Here is a 12,096-nt window from a genome sequence, read left to right on the forward strand (position 1 = left end):
CTCCAGACTCAACGGGGAATAGCACTAGCATACGATAACAAAATATTGGTGAAATGAACGAGTTTCGCGGCAGATAATGGGTTATTTAGAGGCTGCGTTTCGGTGCCCCAGTCACTCCCACTATATGGATATAGGCAGATCTAAATATCTCTCGAAGGAATACGAATTACACAAAAGTTATATGGGTGAGTAAACGACCGTATTTTATGCTAGAAATAAGGCCCGGGTTGTAAAAAACAGTAGTTCCCCTTTAATGCAGATGAGGGTAATTATTATTTTTTTGGGGGGGGCGAGGGGTGCATCAGTTTGTGCTTATGTTTTAAGTTCGATGAGATTTTTCTTGTCCCTTCTAAAATTGCTTAACTTGCTTGTATTCAGAGTATTACACAGAAAAAGAAAGGTCGACTCATATTAAGGGTAAACACTGGAGCAATCAAATACCCCCCCTCCCCCCCACACCACTACCACCACCATCCCCCCTCCCTCCCTTCCAGTTTGGTTTCATGTTCTCCTCTTGTCAGGTAATGATTGGGCTGTCAGAGCCACAGCTCCTCGGCATGCTTTCACTTCCTCTCTGCAAAAATAAAATAATAAATAAATAAATAACCTTCTTGTCGCAGATTCTCGGAAAATGAACATTCCTGTTCAAAAAAGCAAATAAATAAATCTACACAAATGATGATGTGGATCTACACAGAGATGCATTTGTACATATAGAATCTCTTCACTTGAAATACTTTACTCTGTATTTTTACCACGCCAGCTTGACCCTTTATACGCTGCCCTGGTGGGGCAGGGGGGACGGGGGACGGGGGGCTCCTCGTGTTTCGTATCGGTTAGTGTGCTACACTAGACGTAAGCGTTGGGCAGTCTTTGTATTTTGATTTTTTTTTGGTTTTTTAAGTTATTTTTTTTACTTCATTACGAACATTTACACAGCACACGTCACTCGACTGAAAGAGGAACGCTGACGGGATGCTCTGGCCTGATGTTTGCGTGTTTGGAGGATTTCTCTCGTGCATGTGTGTGTGTGTCTGTGTGTGTGTGTGTTACGTCTTTAAGGAGAGCACCATTTTAAGACAAATTCTGTTCAGAGGAAACAGTCACCTTTAGGTCGTAAGGTCAGCATGTCAAAAATCTAAACCAAAAAGTCTCAGTTGTGCTATGAGAGGCGTGCCCCAGTCGTGTGTTACTGTAGGTGTGACTCTTCCTGGACGTCCCACTGGGATTTTTCAAGATTAGGTGTGTGAAGTTTGTCGTTACTTTGCTCCTTCGGTTCCCAACTCAGGCACGCTGAACACTCTGGGTGGGGGATGGTGAGATGGTGATCAGACAAAAGCTGTTTCAGAGTCAAACATCAAGGTTGGAGGAGGGGGGTGGTCGGGGTTGGATGGGGGTGTGGCTTGTGCGTCCGGTGGGTCAGTCGCTCGGCGCCGCCTCTGTCACACGGTTCCGTTCTCCTGCCTCGGCTTGTGGGTCGTCGTGCGAGCCGGCGTGCTCAGGGAGGGGGCCAAGGTGCAGAGGAAGCCGGCCAGCAACGTGAGGCCGAGGCCCCCCCAGGCACAGAACATGGACCAGCCATAGCCATGGCCAATGTCTTCGGGGAGGCCGTACATGGAGCGGGGGTAGCGGGACAGCTCAAAGTTGATCCCCGCCACGCATGTGCACAAGGAGATGATGCAGCACGTTCCTGTGTGAGCAGAAGAGACCGTTTAAAATGGCTCCCGATCGATTGTTAAATTCCTACATGTGCCGCGCGCCTGCCCGCTGCAGGACGAGAATCACGTTACCGCGCGGCATTGATCTGCTATCTCACGTTAACACAAGGCTGCTCTCAGCTGCCACCAAATAAACACAGAAAGCGAGTAAAATTGGATTGTGCATGCATGCTCGTGTGTGGATGCGGGCATATGTGCTCTCACAGTACCTCCCATGAGAAAGAGTAGCCCAGCTACATATTGCATGAGGTCATGCTGCTGGCAGCATCCCAGCACTCCAATAATCCAGCCAAAAAGAATGATGGACACAGCCATGCCCACAAAGCCAGCCGTCATTCTTCTTAGATCTGCAAGCAGAAAAGAAAACGTCACCAAGTAACTTACCTGGACTCAGCAATAAAAACTAAGACTAATGTACAAACTGGCGTCAGCCGGAAAAGCTGCGATTGATGGTTAGGAACCTAAACAGAATTTTTTTTAAAATATATAATTTGACATTATTACAGCAGGAACAAGTAACATCGATCCCCTGGTAATTTGTTCCTGAAGTTCATTACTTATGTAGAGCTGTCTTTTCACATTTCTTCATGTTCGGCCAACCCGCTGTGCACTTACTGCACGAAGAGGAAGTGTACTAATTAATTAAATGACATGCCTCTCTCGGGAATTATATAGGAAATTATTCTTAAATGATTAAATTACACAACGGCCAATGAGCATCAATGAAGGATAAAATCGTGCTGGATGATAACGATAGCGGTAAAGAAGCTCAGATGATGATCTGCGCTGTAAAAACTGACATCTAACAAAGACGAAATATCTCAAATCAAAGCAAAATCTGCTCGTTTTTAACCTAAAAACACAAGTTTAGAAATATCTGCAGCTTCTTTGAGACTGGAAATAATTACTTGTTTCAAGAAATCTTGCCAAGTCAACTTCTCTTGTTCTACTGGCCGATCATTTTGCTTATTTTAAGTAATGCATGCCTCATTTTAACAGTTAGTTTTTGCATGGCGGAACAAATCGTCGACAGAACAGCAACGAGGAACTTGTCAGTTTTTAAAGCAGAACAACAACAGACACACGTGTGCTCGACGTCTCCGTTAACACGCTGTAACACCTGTACTGAATATAAAACATCAAACCCGGAGGCAGAGAGATTAAAGGACTCGTACATCCTGCTGCAAATCCCTTCTGATGCAATCCAAGGTCAACTCTCTGCACAAAAATATCAAGTAAGAAACACAAGCCTATGCAAGTGTTTTAAGGAGAGACAGATTTGAAACGAGACACAGATGCGTCTGACCTGATGTCCTCAGATGAGACATTACAAAACTCAGCAATGGTGACCTGGAAACCTCTGGTCATGAGGTAAGAAGACATGGGAGAAAAATGCTTCAAGGTTTTACATCTGTCTACCTTAAAACTGGTAAATATAACCTTTCAAATAAATCAGCAATAAGCAGGTAAACAGATAGAAGAGTCTAGCATGTGGTTAATATGCCAGTCTGCTAGTTAAATTTAATAATCTGTCTACTACAACTGTTATATGTTCCTAAAAGAGTAAAAGCAAGAGTAAATACAGTTGTATTTTTAAAATATCTGAAAGAAATGTGAAGAGGGAGCTAAAAGAACTGAAATCTGTATCTTTACTTTAAAAGAAAATGATCGCAAATAGCGGATTTGTTAAGAAGAATTACAAATATGAGGAACCAAAATACAGCATAGGTTTCTGTTTAAATACCTGGCATACCCGAACAAAAAGAGCGTTGCATGAGTGGGTTTTCATATATTATTTGTTTTCTTAAACTGCTCTCCTTCAACTCTCAAAGCTGTTTCCTTTTCGATCTGCTTTTTGCGTTTGTCTACAGTTTTTTTTTTTTTTTTTCTAAGGACAAATCCAGGGTATAAATAAAACGGAAGCAATGAAAGGAAAAGGAACGAGCTTCTTCAACAAAATTGGCACCTAATCCTAATTTGTCCATTTGGGGTCGTGCTGTTTTGAGAGGAGTTGCTCTTATTTTTATGTATTTGTGCTTTTTTGCACTGAAGCAATGGAAATAATATGGAGTTATCGTTATTTATAGGTTATTATTCTGTTGTGTTACTGGTCCGGCCTGCTTGAGATCACACTGGGCAGCATGTGGTCACCTGATCTAGAGGTTAATTTCCAGTTTAACAACCAGAACTAATGGAAGGAAATGCTGCCTATTTGATGGACTAAAAGTCTAAAAGTCACTTTGGTTTTTGCTCCGTTTGAGTCTCCACCAGCACCAGAGGGCAACTACTGGCTGCTGAATGCTCCACCACGTTCGCCGGCCTGTCGCTAACTGCATCTCGCCTGCTGTTTGGTGCTGAGCAGGCAGCATATGGTGGAGTTCTAGAGCTATTACTCTGAAAATAACTGCCTGACACTGAGCCAAACAGGAAATGTGCTTTAAATCAAATAACGATGACTTAAATCAGGTTAAAACAAACCCATAGAGGTGAAAGGAGATAAGAGTAGGCTTTTAATTTATTTTCTTTAAGTAACTACAGTAAGTATATGCTGTCAATAACAAGCACTGCTTTCCCACTACACGGCATATAATGCTTAATAAAAAGAAAATATGACAGGACCCGAAATCACGCCCTGAGGAACGCCAGTTTTTAAACAGATATTGATTAATGGTTATTAAACAATCAGTTATCTACTATTATTATAATTATTTTGTTTTTTACAGTCAAAATAGAAAAATACCTGACTATTAAACCCTTAAATACAAAGACACTAAGTGAGAATAGGCTTTTAATTTTCTTTCTTCTTAAGTAACTACAGTAAGTATATATTGCCAATAACAAGCAACACGGCACTGTTTTCCCACTACACGGCATATAATGCTTAACATAAAGAAAATATGATGGGACCCGAAATCATGCCCTGAGGAACACCGGTTTCAAACAGATAATGATTAATGGTTCTACTATTATTATAATTATTTTCTGTTTTACAGTGAAAATAGCAAAATACCAGACTATTAAACCCTTAAATACAAAGACGCTAACTGAGAGTAGGCTTTTAATTTTCTTTCTTAAGTAACTACAGTAAGTATATATTGGCAATAACAAGCAACATTGCACTGTTTTCCCACTACACGGCATATAATGTTTAATAAAAAGAAAATATGATAGGACCCGAAATCATGCCCTGAGGGACACCAGTTTCAAACAGATACTGACTAATGGTTGTTAAACAATCAATTATCTACTGTTATTATAATTATTTTATTTTTTACAGTTAAAATAGCAAAATACCTGACTACTTAAACCTAAAATACAAACCAATGAGTCACAACAACCCCATAAAGATGAACAAAAGACTTTGAGACTTACGGAGTGCGTGCCACTCATCCTGGCGTATGGTCTTTGTGATGTTGACAGGTAAATTTCGTGGCAGGATGGACGAAGAGTAGTGATACTTGACTGGGGTACATCTTTGAATTATTCCTGGTTAAAAACACACAAACAAACAAAAAAAAAAGACAGAGACAATTATAACTGGAGCACAAGTGGCATTAATTCAAGAAAGTACGAGGTGAAAATGAAGTAATAATGTCATTCTGGACCTTTGCCCACTCCTGGAATCACAAGATAACTACTGCACACACACACACACAACTGGCAGAAAAGCTTCTTATTTATTTTCCACCCTCGCTGAGTTTTAATTTTCCTGAGCTGGCCCTATTAACCTTGTTTTCCCGAACCACTCCTACACTGTTATTAAGGGCGGATTAGCAAACAATATGCGATATGGATTAATCCACCGAAGGCCACATACAGAACTTAATTGTTCTGATTTAAAAAACGAATCTCTTCGTAATTTTTGCATTTGGTTTTTGGAGCCCAAGAATCCCAGCTCAGATTTTATATATATATATATCAGTCTCCTTGCAGACCATGGCTTTACTAATGTTAGGGGAGGAGTGGGTCTACAGTAGTCGGCGTATGTCTGCACAGCCACGTGAAGTTTTAAATTTCAAACAACGTAAATAATAGAAATAAAGAAACGTCATTCAACTTCAGCGTCAAAACCTCAATCTCTGTCACATTTGTGGAAACTTCAAGTTTGCAAGTTCAAGACTTTGAGATCCAAGGACTGGAGAGAGTTGTTTTTACATCCAGCTGTGTTTCAGTCCGTGTTCTCCCCCAACAAGCTGTGATGATGCAAAGCCAATAAATGATAGAAAATCACATCCGGCGTGTTCCTTTCTACTGGTACTTCAGCTTTCCACACTAGGGCAACGACGACTTGTCAACGTCATCAACCCCAGTCTTGACGACCGGTGTGGAATACACACAAACGCGGCAATGTTTACATCCATCCGTCCCTAATTATGACCAGAGAGGCTGAAAATGGAAAATGAAAAAGCCTGAAGCTGTTCATCAGAGCTGAGGGACCCAGTAAGTTTTACACAGACCAGAAATTTAACTCTGCGCCCTTCACTGCAGCAGCCGCTACGCACAAGCATCTTAACAGAGGACAACTGATATTATACATTTTATATTACCACATATCTATTATATTTATACACACACCGATCAGGCATAACATGATGACCACCTTCCTAATACTGTGTAGGTCTCCCTTCTGGTGACTCATCAGAGAATGGACATGGGCCTTCTGAGGGTGTCCTGTGGTGTCTGGCAACAGAATATTATTAGTGGGGGTGCTCTGAGGGGAGGGGCCTCTGTGGATCATCCCACAGATACTTGATCAGTTTGGGATCTAGTGAATTTGGAGGCCAGGTCAACACCTTGTGCTGTTCTGCATAGGAGTTGTTCCTAAAGTGTTTTTGTGTGTGTGTCTGTGTCAGGCTGCATCCTGCTGGGGATGGCTGCTGCCATCAAGGAGTGTCATTGCTATGGGGTGGGGGTGCCTGGTCTGGTCTAGGTGGGTGCTACATGTCTAAGTAACATCCACATGAATGAACGCCAGGTCCAAATTTGTCACAATTTTTGTCAGGGTCATAATATTGTGGCTGATCGGTGTGTACATATGTATGATATAAGTATCTGTCTATCTAAATTTGCAGTAGATGTTTATGTGATGGTGAATGGCGTCTCCTTCCAGCTGAATTTCCGATTCCAATCAGTAAAAGTCACCGAAGTTAAATCATACTCAACGTCGTCTTAATGAGAAACTATAGTAAACAACACGTTTCCTAATTACACTGAATAAATCTTAACTTCTGTTTGATGGTGAAAAAGTTTGAAAGGGGTTCTTCAAAAGTTTCTGTTTATTAGTCAATAAACAAAGGCCTAATAGACAAATGTGACAATAATCGATAGACTACTGGCAGCTACTTGATGATGTAAATACTCCCAAACCGGCGGTAGATCCAAGCAGATCATTGACAGATATTGAATTATCTTGAATGCTCAAAGCTCTTCTGAGTCACTGTGTGAATCTACAGACTGTGACGGATTATTTTACTCCCCAGTTTAGTACTGTTGGTTCCTCTTCAGGTACGACCAGGTAGATGTTTGTCGTTACTGCCGGCACGTGGTTTGGTGAGTTCAACGGCCTCCTTTAATCTGAGTGCTAATAATGTACACCTCACGTAATACTGACCTGGAAGCTGTGTTCATTTAACATCGTATTGGTGAATAAAACGAGTTAAGTTTGTCTTTGGATTTAATATCCAAAGGCAAATTTAAATCTGTTCAAAGTATTTTTAAGGTTTCCGATCCCTGAGAACTGCTCTGCGGCATTTATCTTCCTCTGAACCTGACAGTGAACACATGTTTAATAAAGGCGACGTTAAAAACTGCTGACAGCTCGTCTCACCGTGCGTTTGAACTGTTAATCGCATTTACGTTGGGTGGAAATTGGCAGCGTCAGAGCAGTTTAGATGTTCAGTCAGATGATGATTTAAATGTGATGTTTCTTGTGACGATTATCCTTCAGTGTAGTGAATAAGGCAAAGTAGAGCGGCTACTAGCTGGCGTTAGTTCCTATATGATACCAGCTCTTAATGCCCCAAATATACTGTGAAAAAAAAGTATTATATGGTAAGACATTTCTAACGTACTAGTGCTCACATTTGCGCAACTAAACTATCGAAAAGGAGCTGAATCGTGGACCGAGTGAGCTCAGCCTGGAAGCCAGCCCTAAGTTCCCTCGCCCACAACATGTTTTGTGGGTTTATTTCGGCTCCTTTAGAACATTTATTACGTACGGGTTGGAGATCAGCTGTGATACGCGTTACCTGAGCGCTGTGGAGTTGATTTTGTTTGCAACAAAATGGCCGTCGTCAGTGACTCAATATCTTAAGTTGCGCTGTTGTGAAAGAGATAACTTTAAGGGTTGAAGAGCTAACAGCCATTAAGGCTTTTGATTGGTTGAGGGGTCGTCCAGCTGTGTGGTTAAAATACGCCCCAGAATGAAATCCAAGTGCTGTGCTACCAGACTCATAATCTACACCAGGCTTAGAGAGACTTTTAAATAGCAGCTAAATGCACACTTGCAAAGAATCTTGTCTTCAAACGATAAATTGCCAGAAAACTGTCTCGACACCTTCCTGTGACAAGTCGACAAACTTCATGAAGGTTGCATGTGTTAATGAGTTATTACGTCATAAAGGCAACCTCTGCAGGACGAGGAGAGCTACAGTCAGTCACACAGAAACATAACTGTGTCGTCAGTATCTTCACTTGTCACTATGCACCGATCAGCCGTAACATTAAAACCACTCACTGTGACGATCCAGTGTTCTGCTGGGAAACGTTTTGGACTTCATGCTGTCATGTAGCACCCACCTAGACCAGACCAGACCAGACCAGACCAGGCACCACCCCCACCCCATAGCAATGACACTCCTTGATGGCAGCAGCCATCCCCAGCAGGATGCAGAGCTCACTTCCGAATCTGTAAACTAAAAGCTGATCACATGGTGCGTGGATATTGATGCACCGATCAGCCACAACATTATGACCACCGACAGGAGAAGTGAATAACATCGACCACTGTTCTGCCGGGAAACTTTTGGACCTGGCATTCATTGGTGTGGCTGTTACTTAGACATGTAGCACCCACCTAGACCAGACCAGGCACCCCCACCCCATAGCAATGGCACTCCTTGACGGCAGCAGCCATCCCCAGCAGGATGCAGCCTGACACAGACACACACACAAAAACACTTTAGGAACAACTGAAAAAAAAAACATGAAGAACAGCTCAAGGTGTTGACCTGGCCTCCAAATTCACTAGATCCCAAACTGATCAAGTATCTGTGGGATGATCCACAGAGGCCCCTCCCCTCAAAGCCCCCCCCCCCACACTAACAACGTTGTGTTGCCAGACACCACAGGACACCCTCAGAAGGCCCATGTCCATTCTCTGATGAGTCACAACTGTTTTGGAGGCACAAGGTGGTCATAATGTTACGCCTGATCGGTATATACATCACTTTTTGTTACTAACAGCTTGTAAGTAAACTGTTCTTGCAATGTGGAGCATTTTAAGTGTTTTTATTAAGGGAGACTTGCAAGGTAAGAATCCATTGTACGGTCTAAACTGCTGTTTTTACTTTAGCATGTGACATTAAACATCTTGAATCTTAAATATCATTCAAAATCTTATGTCATTAATCTCAGAATATGTTTCTTAACGCAACAAGAGGTGAGGATTTACACATTTCACCGGTTCAATTAGACCAAACGGGGTGTAAGGAATTATTTCTAGGTAGACAGACAGGTGTCGGGTCTGACAGTGATGGATTTTAAAAATGACATGATGTGTGTGACAGTATTCAGGAAACTGCCATTAAATCTGATTTCTGCCCAGTCGGGACAGATGTGAAGCCTGCACATTAACACACCTGTGTTTGTTTCCCCCCACACTGTGGTACTACCTCATGTTTTGTACAAGCTCCGTTTCAGGACCTCAGCCCGGATCAAGGTATGTCATCAGTGGGCTGAGGCCTGAAATATGGCTTCTCACCGTTCTTCACTGACGTGGGCTTACACGTTGAGCTGTCTGTTTTGCTGTATTCCAGCATTCAAAGCAGACTTATCAACGATTCTGCTCCTTTTTTGCACAATAAATTGACCATGAACACATCACCACCGCAGGCTATTGTTCCAGATAACAACTGAAGCTGGTCATTATCTCAAGAGATGGACTCAGAGGGTGGAGAGGAAGATTATCTAATCACCAATAAACGAAAGAGGCACGCTTTTAAAAAGGCATCTCCATCAATAAGCTCAGAAATCTAGGCACAGGGGCGCGTAAATGCCAGAGGCCTCTGGATGCTCCTGTGTCTGAGGTGTGAGCTCATCGCCGAGCATCGCGGCCTGGTGCGCGCAAGAAAAGCCAGGCTGCTCCTGTTTACCTTTGTAGATGAGGTCCTCGGTCTCCAGGTCGAAGCCCGAACGGTGACACTTCCTCCAGAGCCCGGAGATGGTGGAGTTATACTGCCGGCTGCAGTGGGACTCCATGGCAGACGCGGCGGCCAGAAAGTGCCGCTTCCCCCTGAGGAGAGGAGCAGCGTCCGGGCCGCTACCTTTCCTCTCCAGGCTCTTTGGAGGCATCTGGAGGGGGAGGTTGTGGTTCGAAATGTAGATGTAGCCCGGGTCGTTTCGCTTGTTGGCATAGTTTTTACACCTCTCCCGGTGCCTCCGCGCGTCCGTCTCGTACCAGTAGTCGGTGCAGATCGCCATGGCGAGCAGCCCCAGCGCGCAGAGAGCCAGGAAGAGCCCCGTGCTGGTTAATATTTTCATCGCGGCCATCTTCCCCGCTCGATGGAGAGCCCGAACAGTCGCAAGAAGGTTCCTCCGTGGCCGTGGTGGTGGTGGTGGTACCGCGTGAAACGAATCACGACGGCACTCACAGCCTCACGCAGTCCTGCACCGGGACCATGATGGTGCAAGGCCAGCGTCGTCCGGACTGGATGCTGCGGTCTATTGTTGTTGTGGTACCCGGTGGATGCAATGTTGTTCCCACCATCTGTTATGGTACAGGAGGAGGAGAGGGGATGGATGGCGACCAACGCTGCGAGGAGGGAGGAGGAGGAGGAGGGAGGAGGAGGAGGCAGTGATGTAGTTGCGCTCTCTCTCCTCCAGGTTTGTTGCGGGATGGGGAGCAGAGAGGAATGCGCTCCGCTGCGGGGGAGTGGTCGTTTGTAACGCTTGAATGGGCTCCTTTTAAATCCGGTAAACACGTAAAAACGCAGGTGGAAAGGATGCACAATGAGATCATATGCAGCTTTATTTATTTATTTTAGATCAATAATCATTTATCATCTATAGAAACACAGAGCAGCTCTTATGTTAGTTTATTTTGGTAGATTTTTATGTTTTATTCCTTTAAAGCCGTGATATGAGTGCCAGAATACAAACTATTAAATGTTAATAGGATGTGGTAAAGGCAGTGTAAACCCTCAGATGTGCATGCTGGAATAATAATCTCTAGTTTATTTGCAGAATAAAAGTGACAGTTTGAGATGCTGATGCTGTTGTTCACAGGAGTTCATTTGAATGTGGGTCTGAGCTCTGACTAAGATGGAGAATTGACATGAATTATACAGCTATTGCTATTGATATGTATTATATAATTAAAATTGTACATTTTACAGTGTTTTCTGCAGCATTTGAACCTGACCGTGAACACACGTTTAATAAAGGTGACATTAAAAGCTGCTGACATCTCGTCTCACTGTGCATTTAAGTTTTTTAAGTGGAAACCGGAGCAGCCTGATGTTCATCTTTACACATTTGTGAGCTTTAAATGTCACAAATGTTCAAGTGGTGACTGAACTGATGGTTGAGAACCAGTTCTCCTTTGCTAGTCAGCAAAGTGACGCGCATTTCCTGTCACTGGATTGTTCTCAGACTGAGCATTAGACTTGGATTTATGTTAACAGATTCAATATGAGTGCGTTGAGATCATTTGGACTAGCCTACTTTATAATACAATTAGCCACTGTGCAGATCTGCAAGTTTAATACAGGGATGCGTGGCGTTCCTTCTCTTCTAATGTTGGAAAGTCGTCTGATGTTGGAATAATAAAGTTTTATTATTTTCCACGCTCGTTTCAGTGGCGTGCTCCAAAGAGTGGAGCTGGATCTATGAGATGTTTTTCTTTCTTAAATGGCTGGTGTTTCGCCGTAAACTTTCAGGCTCTAATTTGTTCTCTTTCTTCATTTTTAAAGCTTGGATTTTGTTAATAAAGGGACACATGGTCACTTTGAAGCTGTATTATTAACTGAAGTGTGGTATCTTTATAGCCAAGGAATAATTAATCCAAGTTACAATGTTTAGAAGAAAAGATGTAAGAACAATTGTCTAAATCTATAAATATGTCCTACATGTAGCAGGGTACAGGAAACACCACCTGGAT

At 42.9% G+C, this 12,096-nt stretch overlaps 1 protein-coding gene across 1 annotated transcript; it reads right to left on the reverse strand.

Moving 5' to 3' along the window:
• Nucleotides 1-1,442: 1,442 nt before the first annotated feature.
• On the reverse strand, nucleotides 1,443-10,497 carry tmem276b (transmembrane protein 276b; the record flags this gene model as incomplete). Its single annotated transcript, XM_084541731.1, has 4 exons — nucleotides 10,091-10,497; nucleotides 5,091-5,204; nucleotides 1,928-2,065; nucleotides 1,443-1,690 (listed from the first exon to the last, which is right to left on the reverse strand). Exons 1-4 carry the CDS (start codon nucleotides 10,485-10,487, stop codon nucleotides 1,443-1,445), a joined length of 897 nt encoding a protein of 298 aa, XP_084397857.1. The 5' UTR covers nucleotides 10,488-10,497.
• Between the last annotated feature and the right edge of the window lie 1,599 nt (nucleotides 10,498-12,096).

This window comes from Chelon labrosus (genome assembly GCF_963514085.1).
Source record: "Chelon labrosus genome assembly, chromosome: 3".
NCBI lineage: Eukaryota > Metazoa > Chordata > Actinopteri > Mugiliformes > Mugilidae > Chelon > Chelon labrosus.